A 21421-nucleotide genomic window follows, 5' to 3' on the forward strand; every position below is an offset into this window, starting at 1 on the left:
ATAGATAACCACTAGACATTTTGGACGTGGTGGAATATAGAGGATTAGGATTACTGTATCTTGAAAGAACGCACAAGGTCAGATATTTGAGGTATTGTTGCTCAAGGGCCTCACAAAACCTGTATCCAGCACTAGTGGCTCAGCAGCCTTAAAGTTTTCATTCACGTACTAATTTGCACCCAAAGAAAAATGACATGTAAGGGCTGCTGAATACTGTACCTGGTTGCAGAAAGCAATAATTTTATTATTATTATTATTATTATTATTATTATTATTATTATTATTATTATTATTATTATTATTATGTTAGAATACCACACCACCATACTTACTATTTTCAGTAAGTCTAGTTAGGTCCTCCCAACCAGAAAACTCGTGCTTTTTATCTTTTTAATACTGTATTCGCAGCACACGAACACATACTGTACATACAAGGCTCTCTTTCTCTTGGGGGCGGGAGAAAAACGAGCATTTACTGAAAAGAAAAGAAGACAAGTCTAAAGAGGCGCCCAAACCTCCGGGAAGGAGCGCGAAGTGTGCGCGGTCCGCTCTGCCCCCTCAGATTTAACGGCAGATGCAGGCGAAGCGGGGCGACACAAAGACCCGGATAGCACAGCCGTGGAATTGTGTTGGGGAGGATTTCGACTACAGTAGCCGCGAGAGACTCGGGGTTTTCAGTCCGCGGCTTTGTAACGCTTCCCTCAACGAAGGGAAAAACGGGCACTGCCGCCCTCTCACGTAACCGCTCGCTCTGACATCACACCAGCGAGCAATGGCGCGCGCGCGCACACACACCCAGGTAGACAGACGCTTCTCTCTGGAGAGATTGGGAGCGAGAGACGCGCACGCGCGCACGCACATAATATGGTTCTCGAGGCCGCTTCAACTCTCGGCGCGGCCCCGTCCATGGCGACGCGCGGGGAAACCGCCCGGCCGACCCTCCCCGTGCGTGAGCCCGCCAAGGCCGCTTCGGAATGGTTGGTCGGGCTCCCCGTTCTGCCCCCTCCAGGCCACCTGCGCGAATGAGCGGCCTCCCTCCTCAACGGCGCACCCGCCCCCTCCTCTCTCTCGCTCTCTCCCTGCGGGAGGCGCGCCCTGCTCGCACCGCGCATGCACGTTCCCGCCTTCGGCGCGCCTCCTCTGGCCGCCGCGCGCGCGCACTGAATGCTCGTGCAGGAAGCGGCGGTAACGGTCAGAGACGCGCGCCATTTCCCCTTACATCCCATCCCCCCCCAATCCCCCCCAAAATCCCTTTACTCGGAGCGAAGCGCTGCCGCCGCGGCCACCCCCCCTCCTCCTCTCCCCTCCCCTCCCCATATTCTGTCCCTTCGCCGAGCGTGGCAGGTAAGCGCGAGGGGCATCTGCGCGCGCACTCGAGGCTAGGCTGGCGGAACCGGGCGAGCGGGGGGAGGGGGAGGGGAGGTGCACTGGGGAGGCTCCGCCGCGCGCCGCCCTTTGCAGCAGCTGCTCCCGCGCGCGCCGCCCGGCTCGGGCCTGCTAGGCTGCCTCGCGCCACTCGGGGCAGTCCCGACAGGAAAGGGCCTCCTTCTCGGCAGCGACCGAGGGCGCTCTCCGGTGGGAAGCTGTTGTTTTCGGCGCCCGAGATTGCCGCAGCGCCCCCACCCCGCCTGCCTGCCTTCCTTCCTTCCGTCCTCCGCCGCCCCCCATTAGGCGAGGGAGCGCGAGCGCGAGAGGTGGCTGCGGGGCAGCAGCGCCTTTCCCCCCCCCGTTCCCGCGCGCGCGGGCCTTCCTGGGCTCCTCCTCTTCGGTGGCGGGTGGAATGGGACGGGGGAGCCGCGCGTGTGAGGCGAGTGTGCGCTCCTCCACTCCGCTGCAGCCCTGTCTTAGCGGGGGCACAGGCATCGTCCCCGAACGGGCACTAGCACGCATGCACCGAGTATGCACCGTGCACGTCTGCTCCATGGTTACTCGCGCGCTGCTCGCTTGCTTGCCGGAGGAGGAGTTGTGTTCCAGTACGTGCACGCAGCGAATGCACGCTCTTGCTCGCCTATAGAGGAAAAAATCGCCATCGGTTCAGTACGAAACAAATAGGAATCGGGACTGACTCATAATGGTTGTCGCGGTGTTGATTTCCGAGTAAGAGTGTTTATTATGCTTTCGCCCTCTTTAATTCAAATCTGATTTAGGGCGCGCGGGTGGGTGGGTGCGGGGTTGTGGATCTGTTCACGAAACCAGTCTATGGTGCTTATTCCGATGGTAGTAAAACATGTTCTTTAAATAAACATTGCTGCAGTTAGGGTTTATCTCAGTTTTAGTTTCCTTTAAATGCACAAAAAGTGTACCTCATCACATTTTATTTAAAAAGTTATGTGAGTATCTTTGATAGCTAAAATACTTGGTGCATCAAAAAGTAGTTTGTCCAAGGTCCCTAGAAGGTGATCTTAAACTCCTATATCCCTAGGAATATAGGAGTTTAAGATACATAGCTGCCAAGTTATCCCTTTTTTTCAGGGATTTTCCATTATGCTGAATAGGCTTCCTCGCGAGAAAAGGGAAAACTTGGCAGCTATGTTAAGATATCACCTTCAGACAAAGCTACTGAACTGGATGCAAGCAGACAGTTATGGGATTGCTTTATTAGTCTTGCTTTAGTTCCATTAGATTGAATATATTTGCTTACTCTGAGAAGGCTGAGTGGCTACTGAAGGGTAGGAGTAGGCATTTCAGTAAATAAACAAAACTGGAATCTGTTTACGTGGGAAAAATCTTATTGATTGCAACAGGATTCCCAATGCAGTTTTTTAATATAAAAAATGTCATATTTCTTAAATCTAGCAAGCTTAACAATAGTTACGCTCAGATGATTCCTCTCCCAATATATTCAAGAAATTTGATGGGTGGGTTGTAGAGCCACATGTACGGTACTAGTCCTGCCTCCTGCTCCGATTTGTCAGATGGATATGCCAAGCCATCTGCCCAAGAACCCTGTCTCATGTGGGCTGAACAACTAGAGGTGTTGTCTGAATTCCCTAAAATGAAAAGTATATGAAAATGTAACACTCGGAAACTCAGAGTTAATAACGTTTCCAGTAACAGTTCAGTCATCAGGAGAATAGGAATGTTTTTGAAGTCATGCTGAATGTTAATAATGAAGGAAGCAGATGCATCTCATCAGGGTGGACATTCTGTTAGTGGGGAGCTACTATGAAAAAAGTCTTGTCATGGGCCATGCCAACAAGGTGGCACAACCAAAGGCACCACCTGCCATTGTCAAGCCCACAATGGTTGATATTGCAGGAGGTGCTTCTTTAAATACTTTGGTCCAAAGCCATTTAAGGCTTTGTGCACTAGTACTAGCACCTTGAATTATTGCTATTAACAGACAACCCTAGGAGCGGATAAGAAGGGAATGGGTTGCTTTCTTGTTGACAGTCTGCAGCCTTTGAGCTGGAAGAAAGCCCCACTTCCCTCAAATTACTATTTTGGGAGTTCTCACACACCATTTTTTGAGGAGAGCTCTGTTGCGCAAGCGGAAGTCCTTGTGCTGGGCTTCTGCTGACAGGCCTACTTAGGTGAATCCCACCCTCTATGTCTAACTGGCAAACAAATGTTGCACTACTTATTTTTCTGATTTAAACAATACTTTAGTATCTGACTTTCTTACACACAAGTCTAAACTACTTGCTTTTGTGTAGCTAAACCAGGCTTCCTTAACCTCGGCCCTCCAGATGTTTTGAGACTACAGTTCCCCTCATCCCTGACCACTGGTCCTCCTAGCTAGGGATCATGGGAGTTATAGGCCAAAAACATCTGGAGGGCCGAGGTTGGGGAAGCCTGAGCTAAACATTACCTGCAACATGGCATTGCAATGCTATTTGGAGGGGAAATAAAAGCCAGCAAGCAAACAGGACATGTATTAGGCAAGACATATCAGACATAACACCTGTGACTGTGAGCAAGCAACCAGAGTCAGATACAAATGAATGACTTGCTTGGATTTTGTGAAACACAAAAAGTGGAACAAATGAAAATAAAAACCAGAAAACTGAGAGGCAACGATTTATGCTTTTAGAGATGAAAACATCTATATATTTCCCCTCATTTCTTGGTCTTCTTACTGCTTAAAAATAAAGTTAAAGGATAAACAACAAAATCAAAATTCTGTACAGTTGCTGTTGTACCAGATTTTACAGTCTGGAATATTTCATATACTTGCAAAAATAATTTGCTTAATAAAAGTTATCCATAGCTGGAACAATTTGAAACTTCGCCCCCCCCCCTTTGAATCATATGTACATGATCCACATTCCTGTCCTACACACACACACACACACACACACACACACACACACACACAGTTCCTGCTCTTCCCCAAGTCTCCACCACACAAGTTACTAGTGTTTTTATAGATACTCTGCAGGCGTATAGGTGAGTAGTTGCTGATGTTCACATTAAAGGCATATACTACCCTGAACATGCCTGATCTCTGATCTCGGAACCTAAGCAGGGAGGAGGGCCTGTTTTGGAAATTGTGGCCTAAATTGTGAGAGAGCAGGATTATATGGAACTATAGGATCCATTGTGTATTTTGCCCTTGCAAGTATGCAAAGATTCTGCTTTCAGAAATAAGTCATTTTGATTTTAATGAGTAGCATCATAGAAATAATATACTACCAATACAGACATGGAAGCCAGTGTGGTGTAAGTTACAGAGTCAGATCTGGGTTCAAATCCCTACTCAGCAATGAAGCTCACCAGTCCTAATCTCAGCCTCCTCTAACTCATAGGCCATTGTGATGGTAAAATGGACGACCTGGTAGACCATTCTGAACTCCTTAAAGGAAAAGTAAGATAAAAGTAAAATAATTCTCTTTTAAAAGACACCTCATCATTTTCTCTTTCAGGTTGAGGGTCCCCAGGATAAGGGTTAACCTACCGTCAACGTTTTGTTCAGATATTAAGAAAAAAATCCTTCATTGTTCATGGTACAGTCTTAATATTTATTCTATGCATTTCCTTAATCTTCTGCTTCAGTAAATTATTTTAGTCGTTAGGTAATTGCCTGTACAGTTGTACCTTGGCTTTCGAACAACCTAGTTCTCGAATGTTTTGGCTCCTGAATGATCGAAACCCAGAAGTGACTTTTCCGGTTTTCAAACGTTATTTTAGAAGCCGAATGTCCAACAGGGCTTCCTATTGGCTGCAGGAGCTTCCTGCAGCCAATCAGGAACGCGCTTTGGAAGTTGGACTTCCAGAACAGATTCTGTTCGACTTCCAAGGTATGACTGTAAAGGTTTACCAGTGAAATAATGGGGCATATTTGGGAAGAGTGAAGAGAAGGGAGGACCATTTCCTTTTTGCCTCTCCTCTCCCTCACTTCATACCTTTTGTCTTCCTCTCCCGTTCTCAACACTTTCTACTCCTCCTGCTTCAGCTCTTGCCCTTTAAACTTAGATTAGTTGTTGCTGCCTTCCAAACATAGTTGGAAGGAAGGGTTTATATGTTTGGCTGCGCTGCTGAGCATTGTGTTGGGATGCAACCTTTCATTATCCCAGACGATGTTCAATCTGGACCAGTGGACAACTTGCAGACAAGTCGGAAATCCTAAAGTATTTATGACTGTGGTCTGCAGTTCACTTGCCCACTTTCTTAGAGAAGAATGGCACTGTTGTTTTCCTGTGATGTTGAGATTTTCAAAGGTTATTAATTGCTTGAAATGTTGAGCAAATCTGAGTTATAAAGTTCAGCTCTAATACTACATTTCTCAAAATGTCTTTTGTTTTGTCAGAGTAACACACAAATAAATCTTTCATTATTTTTCTGCAGGAGTTTTTCCTCAGTATGTCTGAAACCATTAAATATAATGACGACGATCACAAAACTGTATTTCTGAAAACATTAAATGAGCAGCGATTGGAAGGAGAATTTTGTGACATCGCTATTGTTGTTGAAGACGTGAAATTCAGGGCCCACAGGTGTGTGCTTGCTGCTTGTAGTACCTATTTTAAAAAGCTTTTCAAAAAACTGGAAGTGGACAGCTCATCAGTAATAGAGATTGATTTCCTTCGGTCAGATATATTTGAGGAAGTGCTAAATTATATGTACACAGCCAAGATTTCAGTTAAAAAAGAAGACGTCAATTTAATGATGTCATCTGGTCAGATTCTCGGGATTAGATTTTTGGACAAACTCTGTTCTCAGAAACGTGATGTTTCTAGTCCAGAAGATAATTCGCAATCAAAAAACAAGTACTGTCTTAAAATAAACAGATCAATGGGTGAATCTAATGATAACCAAGACGATGAGGTTGAAGAAATTGGAGATCATGATGATAGCCCATCAGATATGACAATGGAAGGAACTCCTCCCAGTCAAGAAGATGGCAAGTCACCAACTGCTACTTTGAGAGTTCAGGAAGCAATTCTGAAAGAGCTGGGCAGTGAAGAGGTTCGAAAAGTGAACTGCTACGGTCAGGAAGTAGAGTCCATAGACACTGCTGAAACTAAAGAACTAGGATCTCAAACTCCTCAAGCTCTAGCATTTAACGATGGCATCAGTGAAGTCAAGGATGAACAGACGCCAGCATGGACAACAGCAGCTGGCGACATGAAATTTGAATATTTGCTTTATGGTCACAGAGAGCAGATTGCATGTCAGGCATGTGGTAAAACATTTTCAGACGAAGCACGATTGAGAAAACATGAAAAACTTCATACTGCGGATAGACCCTTTGTTTGTGAAATGTGCACTAAAGGCTTTACCACCCAAGCCCATTTGAAAGAGCACCTAAAGATCCACACAGGCTATAAGCCATATAGCTGTGAAGTATGTGGAAAGTCTTTCATTCGTGCTCCAGACCTAAAGAAGCACGAGAGGGTTCACAGTAACGAACGGCCGTTTGCCTGCCACATGTGCGACAAAGCTTTCAAGCACAAGTCTCACCTGAAAGACCACGAAAGAAGACACAGAGGGGAAAAGCCTTTTGTCTGTGGTTCTTGTACTAAAGCATTTGCCAAAGCATCTGATTTAAAGAGACATGAGAACAATATGCACAGCGAAAGGAAACAAGTAACCACAACCAGTGCTCTCCAAAGTGAAACAGAACAATTACAGGCAGCAGCTATGGCTGCGGAGGCAGAACAACAGCTGGAAACTATAGCTTGTAGTTAAAAGCAGAAGAATCCACAAGTTGAAAAATGTTTGGTCTGATAACTCACCATTGGAAAAAGTATTTTTAAAGGGATTTTGAGAGTAGAAATATAGTTTGGAATTTGCAGCAAAGAACTACCCTATCAGTGACGTTAAACACGGGAGAAGGCTTTGATTTAGGCAACAGTCCAGGCATAAAAAAAAAAAACTCCAGCCAGTATTTTACTCCTCTTAAAACTCTGGGTTTCATTGCATGTCTAGTAAACTCTATGCATGTGGAATGGAAGGCCTTACACTCCAATGCACAGGGAAATTACACTAAAATATTTCAATTTAAACTACTGGTATTTATGTTCCATTGATTTCAGTTGCTTTGGCATCCCAATCATAAGTATGCTTCCTGTGATCAAGGGAATCTCTAAATACCTTAGAGATTGTCCATTCAGGATGCTGAAAAGTGACAGGAAAAGCTGCTGAATCAAAATGTATGCCCATTAGGGATTCATTGGATTGCAGCTGCTAATGTGGAAGTAAGCCTCATGGATTTCACTGGAAATTTGTTCCATGTAAGTATGTAACTCCAAGTCTTTTGGTTGCATTGGCCTGAATATTGGGCTGTTAGTGAATATTTGAACAGTTTAAATAAATAATGTCTTCTACAACAGTTTTTTTTACTTTGAAATTATGAATTAGAATGAGTGCAAAAAAAGCATTTTAAAATAAGAAATGTATTGTCCCTCTAACCAAAACTCATGAAGGTATGAATTTTGACTTTATATAATAGCTCTTTGCAGTTGTCTGTTAATCCACTGTGATGGTCACTACAAGTTTTTAATGTAGCTCTGTGGGCATCTGAACACTGGGAATTATCTTGTTTCTCCTGCTGGTGAATTGGTGTATCCCAAGGTCATTAGAACCACTCTCTGTCTTGCAGATGTTTTTCCTCCCTGGGCCGCCTTACCTTTGTGCCTGCATTTTGCTTTGCTATTCCTGTCTTCAACTCAATACAAAAATAACAGTTGTCTTTGTCTAATTTTAGGAGGCCTTTAATTGTATTCTGATAGGGAGCCTAGCCCTAAGAAAATGGAAATGACAGGGAACAGCTGTTGCACTGCTGCTTACAGTTGGAAAGGTGCAAATGCCACTTGACGAACTCTTGTTCCTTTCCTGGGGTTTTCTGGTCTTCATGGCCATTGTCCAAGAATGCACAGATCCACCATCCTGTCTCTCTCATCAGCATTATTCCATTGCAGAGTTAAAAGGAGCCAAGGCATATTGTTACAGGAAAGGAAAGAAGTAGAGAAAAGCATCTCAAGGAAGGCAGTGTCGCTCTGCTACAGTCAGCTGTAGTAAATCCTTGCTTTCTTTCAAGGTTCTTTTACTGTCCTTAAATGTTTGATAATTGGGTATAGCTTGAAGATCTGAAGCAAATAATTCAGAACATCGGGCAATTGGGTTGAAGCTTACTATAAGATAGCTTTAAAGACTCTTCAACCTGGTTTTCAATAGACTATGATAGACTATGCCACTTCACGCTGGGTTGCAGTTCACAATGATGTTCTTCAATACAAATTGCTTCAGTGGAAAATTAGACATCAAGAAGAAAGATTATAGCCTAGTCTTCTCTAGAAGACTTATGGAGAGCATTCATTTGAGCTTGACCTGCAGTCTTTACACTTTATAGTGTATAGCCCAACACTTTGGTAAGAACTAGGCCTACTTGAGCAGCCTTTTCATGAAACCCGGAGGAACTGGGGTGATGGGAATGTGATTAGGAAAGGACACAGAAAATGGCAACACATATCGATATTTCTTAAGGGGTTTAGAGTTACACAGCTGCATTTTGTTATGATTTCATACCATATTCCCTGCTCAGTAACTCAGAATTCCACTAGTCTTGCAGTGCAATCCTATGTGTGTTTACTCTGAAGTCCCACTGAATTCAGTGGAGATCAGCCCCTAGCTAGTGTGTATAGATTTGTAGCCTTTGGCTGCGTTACAGTTAGCTGTGATATTTAGTGTTTGAGATTTACATCCCAATCCTAAGGATTTCTGTTTGGAAAGCAATCTAAGTTTAGGCTTAATGTTCAGCTAGGCTTATTTACTATGAAGTGTGCTTGGGTTTGCAGCTTAGTGTCAAAGCTTAGGTTCAGTTATATCGCTTTAAAAATCATCAGCTTTTTGGAACAGGTCCTGTATATCTCTTTCAGAGATTTCTAGTGTGAGATGCTTTCAGGGAATTGATAGGAAATGTATGATCTTGGGATCATTTGGGGTAGAAGAAAATTTTAAGCTAGTGAAGTGATTTCAATACTTTCTTAGCCTGCCTGCCCTGAATTAATGAACCAGTTTTATTTGAAATACAAACTTACCATTCAGGTATGCTTTATAATGTCTCAGTGATTACAATTGCATTTGTAATGAACTGTAGGATGGGATTTCCATGCAGTAAGAGAAGGCTGAAGTCTGTTCAAGTCTTTAAAGAAATTTCCCCACACATTTTTAACATAACTTCTTTTATCAAGGTTAAATTTTAATTAACATTGGACAAAAAATGTTTATAACATTGGGTTAGAATTAGTTACTAGAATATGTATTTATAAATTATTGTGTGTCAAATCACCTATTGCATTTCTAAATAGTAATTAAGACTAACATTTTTAAGTATTAGAATAAAATTGCATCTAACTATTGATCTTTGTTACAATGTTGTGAATCATTCGATGAATAGACAAGTTTAAGTTAAATTTAAAATGCCAACCGTTTGAAAATTGTCTTGTAAATAAAACACAAATATTTTAGAATACATGGTGTAATGTGTGTCTATACATTTTACAGCATTCTTATTTTATTTTACATTTTGATGTATTGGTTTTAGAATGTCTGATATGCAACTTCAGTGAATTTATATAACCTAAAACCAATTTGCTTATAAGGTTCTTGGTTTATAGGTCAGACAGAGATGACTATTAGGATCCAATTTATTTGCTTAACAAGTAGTGATTGATGACTGGAGCATCTGCCTTAGTATTAAAAATGAATTCCTGTAGGTGGCAAACAGATTAACATGACTTTTGTTACTGAATTATACTAAATGAGTACTGAAACTCATGCATATTGTCAAGTAACACACTCATTAGACATGTACACGGCAACAATTTGCCAGCTATGCCTCATAATTACATAACAAAATGCAAATAAATAGCATCATATCTTACTATATAATAGAACTGTAAAGCTCTCTTCACACAGCAGTTGTCTGGCTGCCAATACACATTCATGGCAACTCCAGAATGACAACCAGCAGGCAAGCAAGCAGTGCAGGTTGCAGACATCACAGGTGAGCTATTTAAGAGGAGTGTGAGGTGCTTGGCAAACTTCTGAAAACCCCTCCTCTGTTAAACATCACTGGAGCAGTGTTGAATGACGGGGATTGCTTCAGAGAGCAGTCTGCTCAACCCTTCTCTAAGGTCTCTTGCATGCTTCTAAAGGGGATGAGGGGTATTTTGGGGTGAGAGCTGTAAGGAGGAGTGGAGGTTTGAGCAAACTGTGAGGTGATAGGCAAGGCAAGCGGATGGGATGGGTGAAATGTAAAATGTCTTCGGTAATGTGTAAAGGGAGGAATGGTTGGCCAGGTGTGGGAGAAGGGGTGTTGATGGCTAGGCGGGGTTGGCAAGCAGGTAGCAGCCCCTTGTATACATATATTCAAAGCTGCCAAGTTTTCCCTTTTCTCGCGAGGAAGCCTATTCAGTATAAGGGAAAATCCCTTTAAAAAAGGGATAACTTGGCAGCTATGTATATTTGTAGAAAGACTTAAGAATGATATACATACAATCCAACATGTACATTTCTGTTAAAAGCATGTCTCCTTTCAAACACCCTAATGCAAGCAGGAGATCTACTAGTATTCATATGTTTAGCCTGGAGAAGAGAAGGTTAAGGGGTGATATGATAGCCATGTTCAAATATATGAAAGGATGTCATATGGAGGAGGGAGAAATAGTGTTTTCTGCTGCTCCAGAGAAGCGGACACAGAGCAATGGATTCAAACTTCAAGAAAGAAGATTCCACCTAAACATTAGGAAGAACTTCCTGACAGTAAGAGCTGTTCGGCAGTGGAATTTGCTACCAAGGAGTGTGGTGGAGTCTCCTTCTTTGGAGGTCTTTAAGCAGAGGCTTGACAGGCATATGTCAATAATGCTTTGATGGTGTTTCCTGCTTGGCAGGGGGTTGGACTGGATGGCCCTTGTGGCCTCTTCCAACTCTATGATTCTATGATTCTATATTTATTTGTTCAAAACACCAGGAGACATTCTAGCTTCAGGATTTTGAAAATGTTTAGCCTCAATACGATAATGGCTTTTGTCACATTCCCACTGCTACACTATAATTATTACAGTTTTGATTGCTTTCTCATGGACCATTCAGTATTTGACCATGGCCATATTTCCACCACAGTAGCGATTTATAGGTTATTAAAATTTGTAGGTTGTTACACCCAGAAGCTTGTTGATTTCAGTATTAATGCAGATGCTTAAAAGGTGGTGACATTTCTAGAGGCTCCTGTTCTGGAACAGAAATGAAAGGTTTAAGGTGGAAAAGGTACAGTGACAGAAGACAGCAAAACAATTATGTCCACGTTTTGTGAAGCAGGGTGGCCCTTGCTTTTTTTTTCTAGCCATCCTTCTGGTGTTCAGAAACGGAGTAAGCATTTATTGATGAGGTAAGTGGTAAGAAAAAAAAACCTGACTGATGATAAAAGGAGCAGGATAAGTTTTTTAAAAATAAAAAGTGGTAAAGTGGCACACTGCAATGCAGTAAATTCAATTCTTACTATAGTTGAGTACATTTTGATTGAACCTATCTTTGAGCAAGTGTTCTCATCTCTGTGATGTAAACTCCATTCCTAACCCTGCCTTTTCCTTTCCTGAATAAAAATGCATGCCCTTAATGGCTAGAAATGTGATTTTTAAAGAAATGGACTGACACTCAGGCTGCAGAAGTTAGTGTTAAGGTAACCAGCCTGAGATGGCATGGAAAAAAAACATCATACATCTTCTGGAATTTTTGGTCACATAAGCAAATACAGTTGAAAATCAAATGACAGTTGTGCCACTGTTGTGACCTCTTCGTTACCCACACATGCCCTGCTCATTATCTTCTGTACACTTTGGCAAGAGAAATAGAAGTAAGCCATAATTGATAGATGCTCTCACACACAAAACTCCTTCAAGGAGTACTTTGTTTAAAACATCAAGATCAACAACAGGAAAATGCTTTGTGGGCATTTGTGGCAGGAAGCCCAGTTGGGAGGTGGTTGGGAGTTTTAGATGACAAAAGTGTTCTAAAGGAGAAGAAGATTGTAGAGAAACAATGACATATTTGTCTTCAAAATGGGAGCAGTAGTGCAGATCCCCATGTCTGGATTAATTTTTTGAGGAATAGGAATTGAGGAAAAATGTGATGAAGAGATTAAATGTTGGAGGCAGTATGGCTCTGGATACCAGTTGCTGAGATTCACAAGTAGGGGAGGTGCTGCTTTGCAATGTTCTGCTTGTTCTCAGAAGCATCTGATTGGCCACTGAGAACACGATGAGCTAGATGGGCCTTTGATCTGAGCCAGTAGGGCTTGTCTTCTATTCTTAGACATTTGTACTATCCTTTAGGGAGTCCAGGTGGCATTATTTTAATTTATTAGATTTTAATATCTTGAATGTTACCCTGAATCATCGGGATGCGACAAGATATGGTAGTTTCCTTGCTGGTCATTGGACCAGCTTCAATTAGTCATTGGATGATTACTATGCTTCTATTGACATTGGATCTGTTTATATATATTTATAAAAGCATTCAACTTTGCCATAACCTAATGTTAGATGTCATTAATAATGGGGCCTATTTTAGTGAACATTGATCTGGTACCAGAAATCCTAGCATGGACACAACTTAGAACACCTATTATTTCTGAAAATGTCTCATTTCTATAAATAAACAGTATATTGAATCCCTTGGCCTTGTTATTTTCAGATTTGTGTCCTTCAGGAAAGACTTTAACAAACAAATGAAGCCTTTCCTCTCAGAATATTTGGAACAACCCAAATAAACTTTGCTTTGTTTTATTTTTTGCTTCACAGCAAATCGGGCATCATAACCAGAAATTATACAACAGGATACGCTTGCCAAAAGCTGCATTTTGAAGGCCAAAAGGTGTTTCCTTATTGAAGGAGAACTCGGGCCCAAAAGTTCAGGCACAATGGTGAGCAGGGATGGTACATTTTGGCACATGAGGTGCACTCCCAAAAAGGCCCCCCTCCCTACCAGGGAAGAAAGGATGAGGGAACAGCCAGGGGTTGGGGGGAAGAAAGATTGACAGCAGGATCTGCTGTCCTTGTGGATCCTGCTGCCTAAACCAGTCTCACATCATCTTGCCTCATGGGTGGGTCGGCCTTAATGGTGAGAATGAATTAAAGATCATGATGAAGCTGAACAGTTAGACGCCAGAACTAGAAGGGTTCCCAAACTGGTCTGTGGACCACCAGTGCCACACAAGCTTCATTCAGGCTGGAAAAGCAGAAAGAGCCTTGGCTTATTTCTACTTGAATCCAAGGCTATGACTATGGGAGAAGCAGAACCTTCTTGGGGTGTTAATCCTGTGAACCCTTTCATCATAGGTTCAGGTTGTATATATGTGTAAATTAACCACATACGGTATCATAAAGACACCACAGTCTCCGCTGTGGTGCCTTATCGAGTGAGTACCCTGAACTGGAGTGTTGCACTGCTTGAAGATTCGGATGGCATGCAACACTGTGTGTTAAGCAAACATCAACCATTGCGCTTGCTTCCTCGCTCTCCTTTTGGAGCCTGTAGCTTTTTCCTCTACATCACAACACAGCAAACTCTGCCATCAAGACTCAGGCTTTGTCTAAGAGCTGGAGGAGGGTCCCCACCCATATGTCATCTGGCACAGAGTCCCCTCTCCTTTGCTCTCTTGATGGCACATCACCCAGGCAGAACCCAGGAAGCTAGCCTGGTTTGATTAGCTTTTATTGGATCCAGGAATTTAGAGGGGTCTGGCACCACCAAGCCCATAAGAGTACTATATTTGTTTTTCCTGCAGAACCAGATGCTGAAAGTGGCATTTGCAATAACCAGCTCAAGTGATGAGACGCTTTCAGAAGTCACTCTTGCTTCTGTTAAATCGTGATCATCTGGCAATACTAAGACTACACTGGGATTAAAAGATACCAGCAAACATATTTTCTGCCTCGTATTTTTTCTCTCTAGCCTACTCTAGCTCCAGTTTCAAGGAGCTGTTTTCTGTTCTCTTGAAACTGCCTACAGTAGACGGACCCGGGAAAGATCTACAGCTAATTGCGTTTTGTTTTTGTTTTTTTGCGGTGGTGAACCTGCGTGAGATGCAAAGCTGCAACGTCCCGAAAACTCCACAGAGCCTGCTTAACTAGGGGCTTTTAAGCTTACCCTTGCAGAATACCCCGTAAATGTCAGGCTTGCTGCATCCAGCGCTGAGGTTGACAAGAAGAGTTAATTAGGAGCAATTAGTTTATCCTCCTGCCGAGAGCCTCTGCGCTTCCCTTTCCCCCTCCCCTGCTGCTGCTGCTGCAGCAGCAGAGTCCAACATTGCTGTGCGTACAGCAGACGAAGGAATGAGATATGAGCTGAGTCCCGGTCTCTCTTTCCCCCTCCCGTCCCCTCCCCTCCTCTCCTCTTCCTCCTCCTTTCCAGAGCGGTGCATTGTGGAGGTAATCGCCGAGGAAGCAACGCGCCGTTGACTCCGCTGTCCTACTCTGAGAGCTGTCCAAGGTGCTACTTCTCCTGGGAGTCCTTGCGCAGCGCACGCTCTGGTGCTTCTCGCTGGACCGGCCCCCGCCTTTCCCCTCTCCTATCCACGTCCTCTCAGTATACTGTTCCCTTGGCAGGAAGAGACCATGGTGTTTGCTCCAGGTAACGTATTTACTTCATCTCTCTCTCTCTCTCTCTCTCTCTCTCTCTCTCTCTCTCTCTCTCTCTCTCTCTCTCTCTCTCTCTCTCTCACACACACACACACACACACACACACACACACTCTTAGATCGTTGCACGGTGGGCCCTTTCTGCTCTCCTTGAGAAGCAGGGGCGGAGCTCTTCCACAAACATACGTACGCACATGCCTGCATGCGTGCCTGCACACATACACACGCACGCACCTCCACCCAAATGCAGATCGGGACTGTGTGGATATGCTGCCCCGACAGGCATGCTGACAGAAACGCCGCAGAGGACCATCTGGAGCTATTGTTGAGTCAGTTTTGTTTGGGACCAGATGAAATAAAGTTCTTCTTCATCATCCCAACAGCTCTGGAGCAAAGAAAACTGCGGGGAAGCATACGGGAGGGGTCTGAGTGGGAGGCTGATAAATGGAAGGATAGTTCTTCAGCAGGAAAACAGGGCTGTGCCTGTGTGTAAAAAAGTGTTTACTGGTTGTTTGTCGTCATAGGTGTTTTTCTCTCCCTCTCTCTGAATCATAAGGTTACATGGTGGTTAGACATAATGAATTCTCTCCCTAGTTTGAAAGTTTCTCCAAATCATGTTTGTTTGTTTGTTTGTTTAGTTATTCAGAGAGAGGAGAAAATTTATCTGTAGCAAAAGTTGCTTCTAAAGTCATCTTTTTTTAAAAAAAAAATCACCAAGCAGGTCTTGTTATTTATTCCCATTTATTTATTTACTGCATTATCTCCCACACTTCTCACTTAGGCAGGAAGAACCAAATGCACAAGTATAGGATGGGGGGGGCACTTGGCTTACGAGCAGCACATGTGAAAAGGATCTAGGGGTCTTGGTGGAACACAAGCTTAACATGAGTCAACAGTGTGGTGGAGCAGCAAAAGAAAAAAAGAAAAGCTAATGCTATCCTAGGCTGCATCAACAGAAGTATATGTCCAGATCAAGGGAAGTAATAGTACCACTCTATTCTGTCTTGGTCAGACCACACTTGGAATACTGTGTCCAATTCTGGACACCACAATTTAAGATGGATGTTGACAAGCTGGAACGTGTGCAGAAGAGGACAACCAAGATGATCAAGGGTCTGGAAACTAAGCCTTGTGAGGAGCGTTAGAAGGAGCAGGGTGTGTTTAGCCTGGAAAAGAGGAGTCTAAGAGGAGATATGATAGCCATGTTCAAATATCTTAAGGGGTGTCACATGGAGGAGGAAGCATGCTTGTTTTTTTCCTCCTCTGGAGGGTAGGACTCAAATCAATGGCTTCAAGTTGCAAGAAAAAAGATTCCAACTAAACATTTGGAAAAACTTTCTGACAGTAAAAGCTGTTTAGCAGTGGAACAGACTCCCATGAGAGGTGGTGGGCTCTCCTTCCTTGGAGGTTTTAAAACAGAGGTTGGGTGGCCATCTGTCATGGATGCTTTGGCTGAGATTTCTGCATTGCAGGGGGTTGGACTAGATGACCCTTGGGATCCCTTCCAACTCTATGATTCTATGATTCCTTCCAAGCAGCTCAAAGTAGCATTCTTGGGCTGCAGTCCTAACTCCATTTACTTGGGAGAAATCTCAATTGAATTCTGGGGACTTACTTCTGAGTAGACATAATTAGGATTGCACTGTTATTATTAATTAGGATTACACCCACCTACCCACCCCATTTTATCTTCACAGAAATATGAGAGATAGTCACTGGTCCCCAGGGACCCCAAGGACCCCAAGGAGCTTCATGGCTGAGTGGGGATTTGACCCAACTCTTTCCAAGCCTGGTATTCTAACCACTACAGCTCATAGCTTGAAATCCTATGCACACTCTTCTAGGTGTAAGTCTCATTAAACACAATGAGACTTACTTCTGAGTAGACATGCATAAATTGTGCTGTTACAGTCCAGTCTGAATTCCTGTGTTCTCTTCCCTCTGTTCACAGTCCTCAAGTCACTACCGTAATTCTGGAGTAAGCCCATTAGGGTGGAAATCGATTTTGAAGAATGTAGCTTAAGGAACAATCAGATAATTGCAAACAGGATTATTAAAAGGTCTGTTTAAACCAAGAAACTCCTATGCTTTCAGCAACTGTGCGTGGTTACTCAGGTGTAAATGTGACTGAATTCAATAGGGCTTACTCTCAAGTAAGTGTGTTTAGGATTGAAGATTTATTCTTGCTCTCTGGGTGAAGATTTCTTTGGCAGGAGAATCACTATTCATTGAAATAAATTCTGATTTGTTTACTTGGGTACTTAAGATTTTTATAAATTGCCCTTCCTTAAAAGGAGCTTTGGGTAATGTACAACAAACATATAAACTTTATATCAAAAATAGTAAAACATTAAAAAGAAATATTAATAACTCATTAAAATTCATTAACACGTAGAGCAGATTCAGGCCTATAAGCTTCAACCAAGTAATACCTATTCTCTTTCGGAGCTGTGCGGCAATATCCAGATTTAGTAAAATGAACTTAAGTTCCAACTGAAATCAATGCGGCAAGTTAGTCTTGGTGTAAGCCATATTGATTTCTTGAAAACCACTGTGATATATATTACATACCTAACAAATTTCAGGTAAGTAATTAGCACTCATGCCCTACAAAGGTACAAGCTTATGCAGCATTTTGCATGAGAAATCATTTAGTGAAATAATTTATTATTAGTATAGATATAGATATATTTGATCCCTCAGCCCCGCTCATCTATGTATAAAATGACACTGTTGTGCAAACAAAAACCAGTGTGACAACCACAAGTCATTTTTTCAACTTTTTGGATTTTCCTCAGCCATTTATTATTATTATTTTAAAGACTGCAGCCTAGGCCACAATTGTTGTATGTGCTGTTGTTGTTGTTTAGTCATTTAGTTGTGTCCAACTCTTCGTGACCCAATGGACCAGAGCACGCCAGGCACTCCTGTCTTCCACTGCCTCCTGCAGTTTGGTTAGACTAATGTTTGTAGCTTTGAGAACACTGTCCAACCATCTCATCCTCTGTCGTCCCCTTCTCCTAGTGCCCTCCATCTTTCCCAACATCAGGGTCTTTTCCAGGGAGTCTTCTCTTCTCATGAGGTGGCCAAAGTATTGGAGCCTCAGCTTCAGGATCTGTCCTTCCAGTGAGCACTCAGGGCTGATTTCCTTAAGAATGGATAGGTTTGATCTTCTAGCAGTCCATGGGACTCTCAAGAGTCTCCTCCAGCACCATAATTCAAAAGCATCAATTCTTTGGCAATCAGTCTTATTTATGGTCCAGCTCTCACTTCCATACATCACTACTGTGGAAACCATAGCTTTAACTATATGGACCTTTGTCGGCAAGGTGATGTCTCTGCTTTTTAAGATGCTGTCATTGCTTTTCTCCCAAGAAGCAGGTGTCTTTGGGAATTCTATTTCAATGAACGGGACTTACTTCCAAATACTGTAAAGTATTGGGACTAAAGTGAAACACCAACAAGAACAGATCAGTTTCTGACAAGTTAAAATGTATTTTATTTTTTTATTGCCCAGTGTGCTGATTATTTCCAAAACACATTGGTAGACATTTTTACCTGGGACAACTTTATTTAACCCAACAATCCTTTGCTGCCAGCAGCACCCTCCAGAGTCGCTACACCTCTTCTAATTACCCTTTATCTAAGAGCACAGATGGTCCACATCATTATTCACAGCCTGTTTTTGAGGCAAACACATGAGGCTGGAGAACAGCAGCCGGAGATTATAATTACAATAAAGACAACAACACTATTTTCAGTGGCTGATAAGTTGATAATAAATGTGCCATTTGTGAATATTGTGTCAGAAGGAACAGGCTCTCCACACTCACAGGCCAATGTTTGCTTAATGTAATGATTCTCTTTCAGCTTGCTCTTGCAGGAAGGATATTTAGTAATTCCCAAATGTTTGTTCCCTTTCATATGATGAGTGTCATTTTTAAATAGCCTTCTTTATTTGTTATTTTATCTGGGAAGTTAGAAAGCAGACACTGCCACTTGCTGGGATAAGAAATCTCAAGAAATATGGGTACAATCTAGGAAATTTAAGAAAATTAAATTTCCAATTAAAATCAGTGTAGGCTGGTCTATTACAACAAATGGGGCACTGCCTGGCCCACCTTGGCCTACCCTCAGGCAGCCTATACCTATTTGCTGTCTTACTTATAACAACCAGTCCATTGGTTGGCCCTAGCTGTCAGCTTCCTCCTCCTTAGTCTCAGTGTTGTCCTTGTAGAACTAGCAAGGAGGACCTGTTGTCCTCCCTGGCTTCCACCATATGAGTCTCAGTGGACAGCAGCCACCACTAATTAAAATAATTGCAAAGGGTTTGTGCTATGGGAGCTTGTACATGAGTACAGATTGCAATGTACAGCCAAACAACTCTGGACTTGCTTTAGCAAGGGGGCAGATGTGTCACGGGCACGGCTATATAACAGACCACTCTTGTGGAGAAAGGAATCTTGTTTCGAAATATAGGGTGGCTCAGTTTTAGGTTGTATATATATGTATGCACACACACACACACACACACACACACACACACACACACACATGCACACAAAAAATAAACTCATATTCTCTTCTTTCCTGGTCAGGGGATAAATGTGGAAATGAACAAGAAGAGGCAAAGCTGCAGAACGTCAGCAAGCAGATTGTCCACACAGTCATTCAGCAGGCTGTCCAGCAGCTCTCCCAGGAGAGCCAGCAAAAGGAGAAGGCGAGGCATGGCAGCGGGAGCCTGCAGCTGGAGAGAGGGCAACTAACCAAGAAGCATGAGAAGAAGTAAAAGGGCCTGGTTTCTTCTCAGGGAATCTTCCAGTCTGCAGCACTTCCACCTTCTCAGCATCAGCTGTATCGCCAGTACCACACTACGTCAGAAAAAGCAAATCCAAGTATAACCAGCACATAGCGATAGATGTATACCGTTGCAATAGTCCTCAGCTGAGAAATAGGGTTTTAAGTGCATTAGGTAGTGCCACTCAATATTTATGCAGTGCCTTGAACACACGTAACAAAATAATGCTGTGGCCATTGAAGTAGTCTTAAGCGCAAGTCCTTCCCAAAGGACACTCCCTGAAGGACTTCCTGTACTGTTGTGTGTGTCATCATCTCCAGATGGTTAGTAGATGTCTCTTGAAGTTCAGGGGTCCCAGGAAGCCTTTCTATTGACACACCTGTTCGAAAATGTTCTTGAAAACTCCTCGAAGCACAAACCTACACCACCTTTCGAGTGAATACTGTGGCGTGCTAAATGACCAAATGAAATCTATGAATGAGTCTTTCACAAACAGACTGTCTCCTTAATTCAACCCAGAGTTAAACAAGCTTAAAGCTGCTGATTTAGGTTTTTGTGCTTTTAAAAACTTTATTTTTAATTCAAAACTGAATCAGTATTCAAAGATGTGAAATGAATGAGACATTGGGCACAACCCAGAGAAAATGTGTATTATCCCACACACACTTACTTGGGAATAATTGCCTTTGACCTCAGTGGGGCTTCTGAGAAAACATGTATAGGATTGCAATGTTAGCCCTTTAAAATCCATGCACTTCAAACTCTTTATAAGTACGTTCAGTTTATTTCCATGGGAATTAAACACAACCAACTTTTTCTGGGTTCTGCTCCTTTGTTGCTTTTGTTTATTTATTTTTTGTTTTTATTTACAAAACTTCAGCATATTTCTTTGGAAGACCAGAGGGCTGTCTGCAAGCAACTCCCAAGTGCCCATAGAACTTCATATATATATCATATGTCCGGTGCCATGGGCAGAAGACCCTCCTTGGGTTCTATGGAGAATCCCATCTTACAAGGAAATAGATAGCCAATGCAATGAATGGGCTTTGCATTGTTTTCCTTGCATATAGGGAAAGACAAAGAACTTCATTTCCTTCATACTGGGCTTTATATATTCTTTTAATCCACAGGAGCCTTCCAGACTGGTATACTTGTCCTTATGCATAGTTCTTGTTTAAAAGCAATCATATACCTGTATTAAAATACAGTCTATTGTATCACCTGGGTCTGATTTAATGTTTCTGAATAAATATATATTAAGAAAAATCTGGAATTATCAAAATGTCTTAAAAAATGCAAAATAGAAAAAAAAATCCTTCAGCAGCACCTTAAAGACCAACTAAGTTTTTATTTTGGTATGAGCTTTCGTGTGCATGCACACTTCTTCAGATACACTAGAAACAGAAGTGTCAGACCCTATATATATATACAGAGGGTGGTGGGTGTGGGTGGGAATGGGTGATGGGCTGATGGGAGTGGTAAACCTGAGATGGCTGTTAACGACTGCTGATTACTGCATTTAGTCCTTGGGGGGGGGGGG

At 42.7% G+C, this 21421-nt stretch overlaps 2 protein-coding genes across 3 annotated transcripts; both read left to right on the top strand.

The window, feature by feature from the left end:
• The first annotated feature begins 1100 nt into the window (after positions 1 to 1100).
• ZBTB14 (zinc finger and BTB domain containing 14) lies at positions 1101 to 9916 on the top strand. 2 transcript variants are annotated; one of them, XM_035125982.3, is made up of 3 exons: positions 1101 to 1344; positions 4866 to 4946; positions 5788 to 9916. In XM_035125982.3, exons 2-3 carry the CDS (start codon positions 4944 to 4946, stop codon positions 7129 to 7131), a joined length of 1347 nt encoding a protein of 448 aa, XP_034981873.1. In that variant the 5' UTR covers positions 1101 to 1344; positions 4866 to 4943; the 3' UTR covers positions 7132 to 9916. The 2 variants fall into 2 exon arrangements, with proteins under 2 accessions (XP_034981873.1, XP_034981872.1); XM_035125981.3 differs by having other exon boundaries at positions 1162 to 2097.
• Positions 9917 to 14909: 4993 nt separating this feature from the next.
• AKAIN1 (A-kinase anchor inhibitor 1) lies at positions 14910 to 21133 on the top strand. Its single transcript, XM_035125983.3, has 2 exons — positions 14910 to 15075; positions 19682 to 21133. The coding sequence occupies exons 1-2, from the start codon at positions 15060 to 15062 to the stop codon at positions 19870 to 19872; spliced, it is 207 nt and encodes a 68-aa protein (XP_034981874.1). The 5' UTR covers positions 14910 to 15059; the 3' UTR covers positions 19873 to 21133.
• Positions 21134 to 21421: the final 288 nt, after the last annotated feature.

The sequence above is a fragment of the Zootoca vivipara genome, chromosome 8, assembly GCF_965207765.1.
Source record: "Zootoca vivipara chromosome 8, rZooViv2.hap1.1, whole genome shotgun sequence".
NCBI lineage: Eukaryota > Metazoa > Chordata > Lepidosauria > Squamata > Lacertidae > Zootoca > Zootoca vivipara.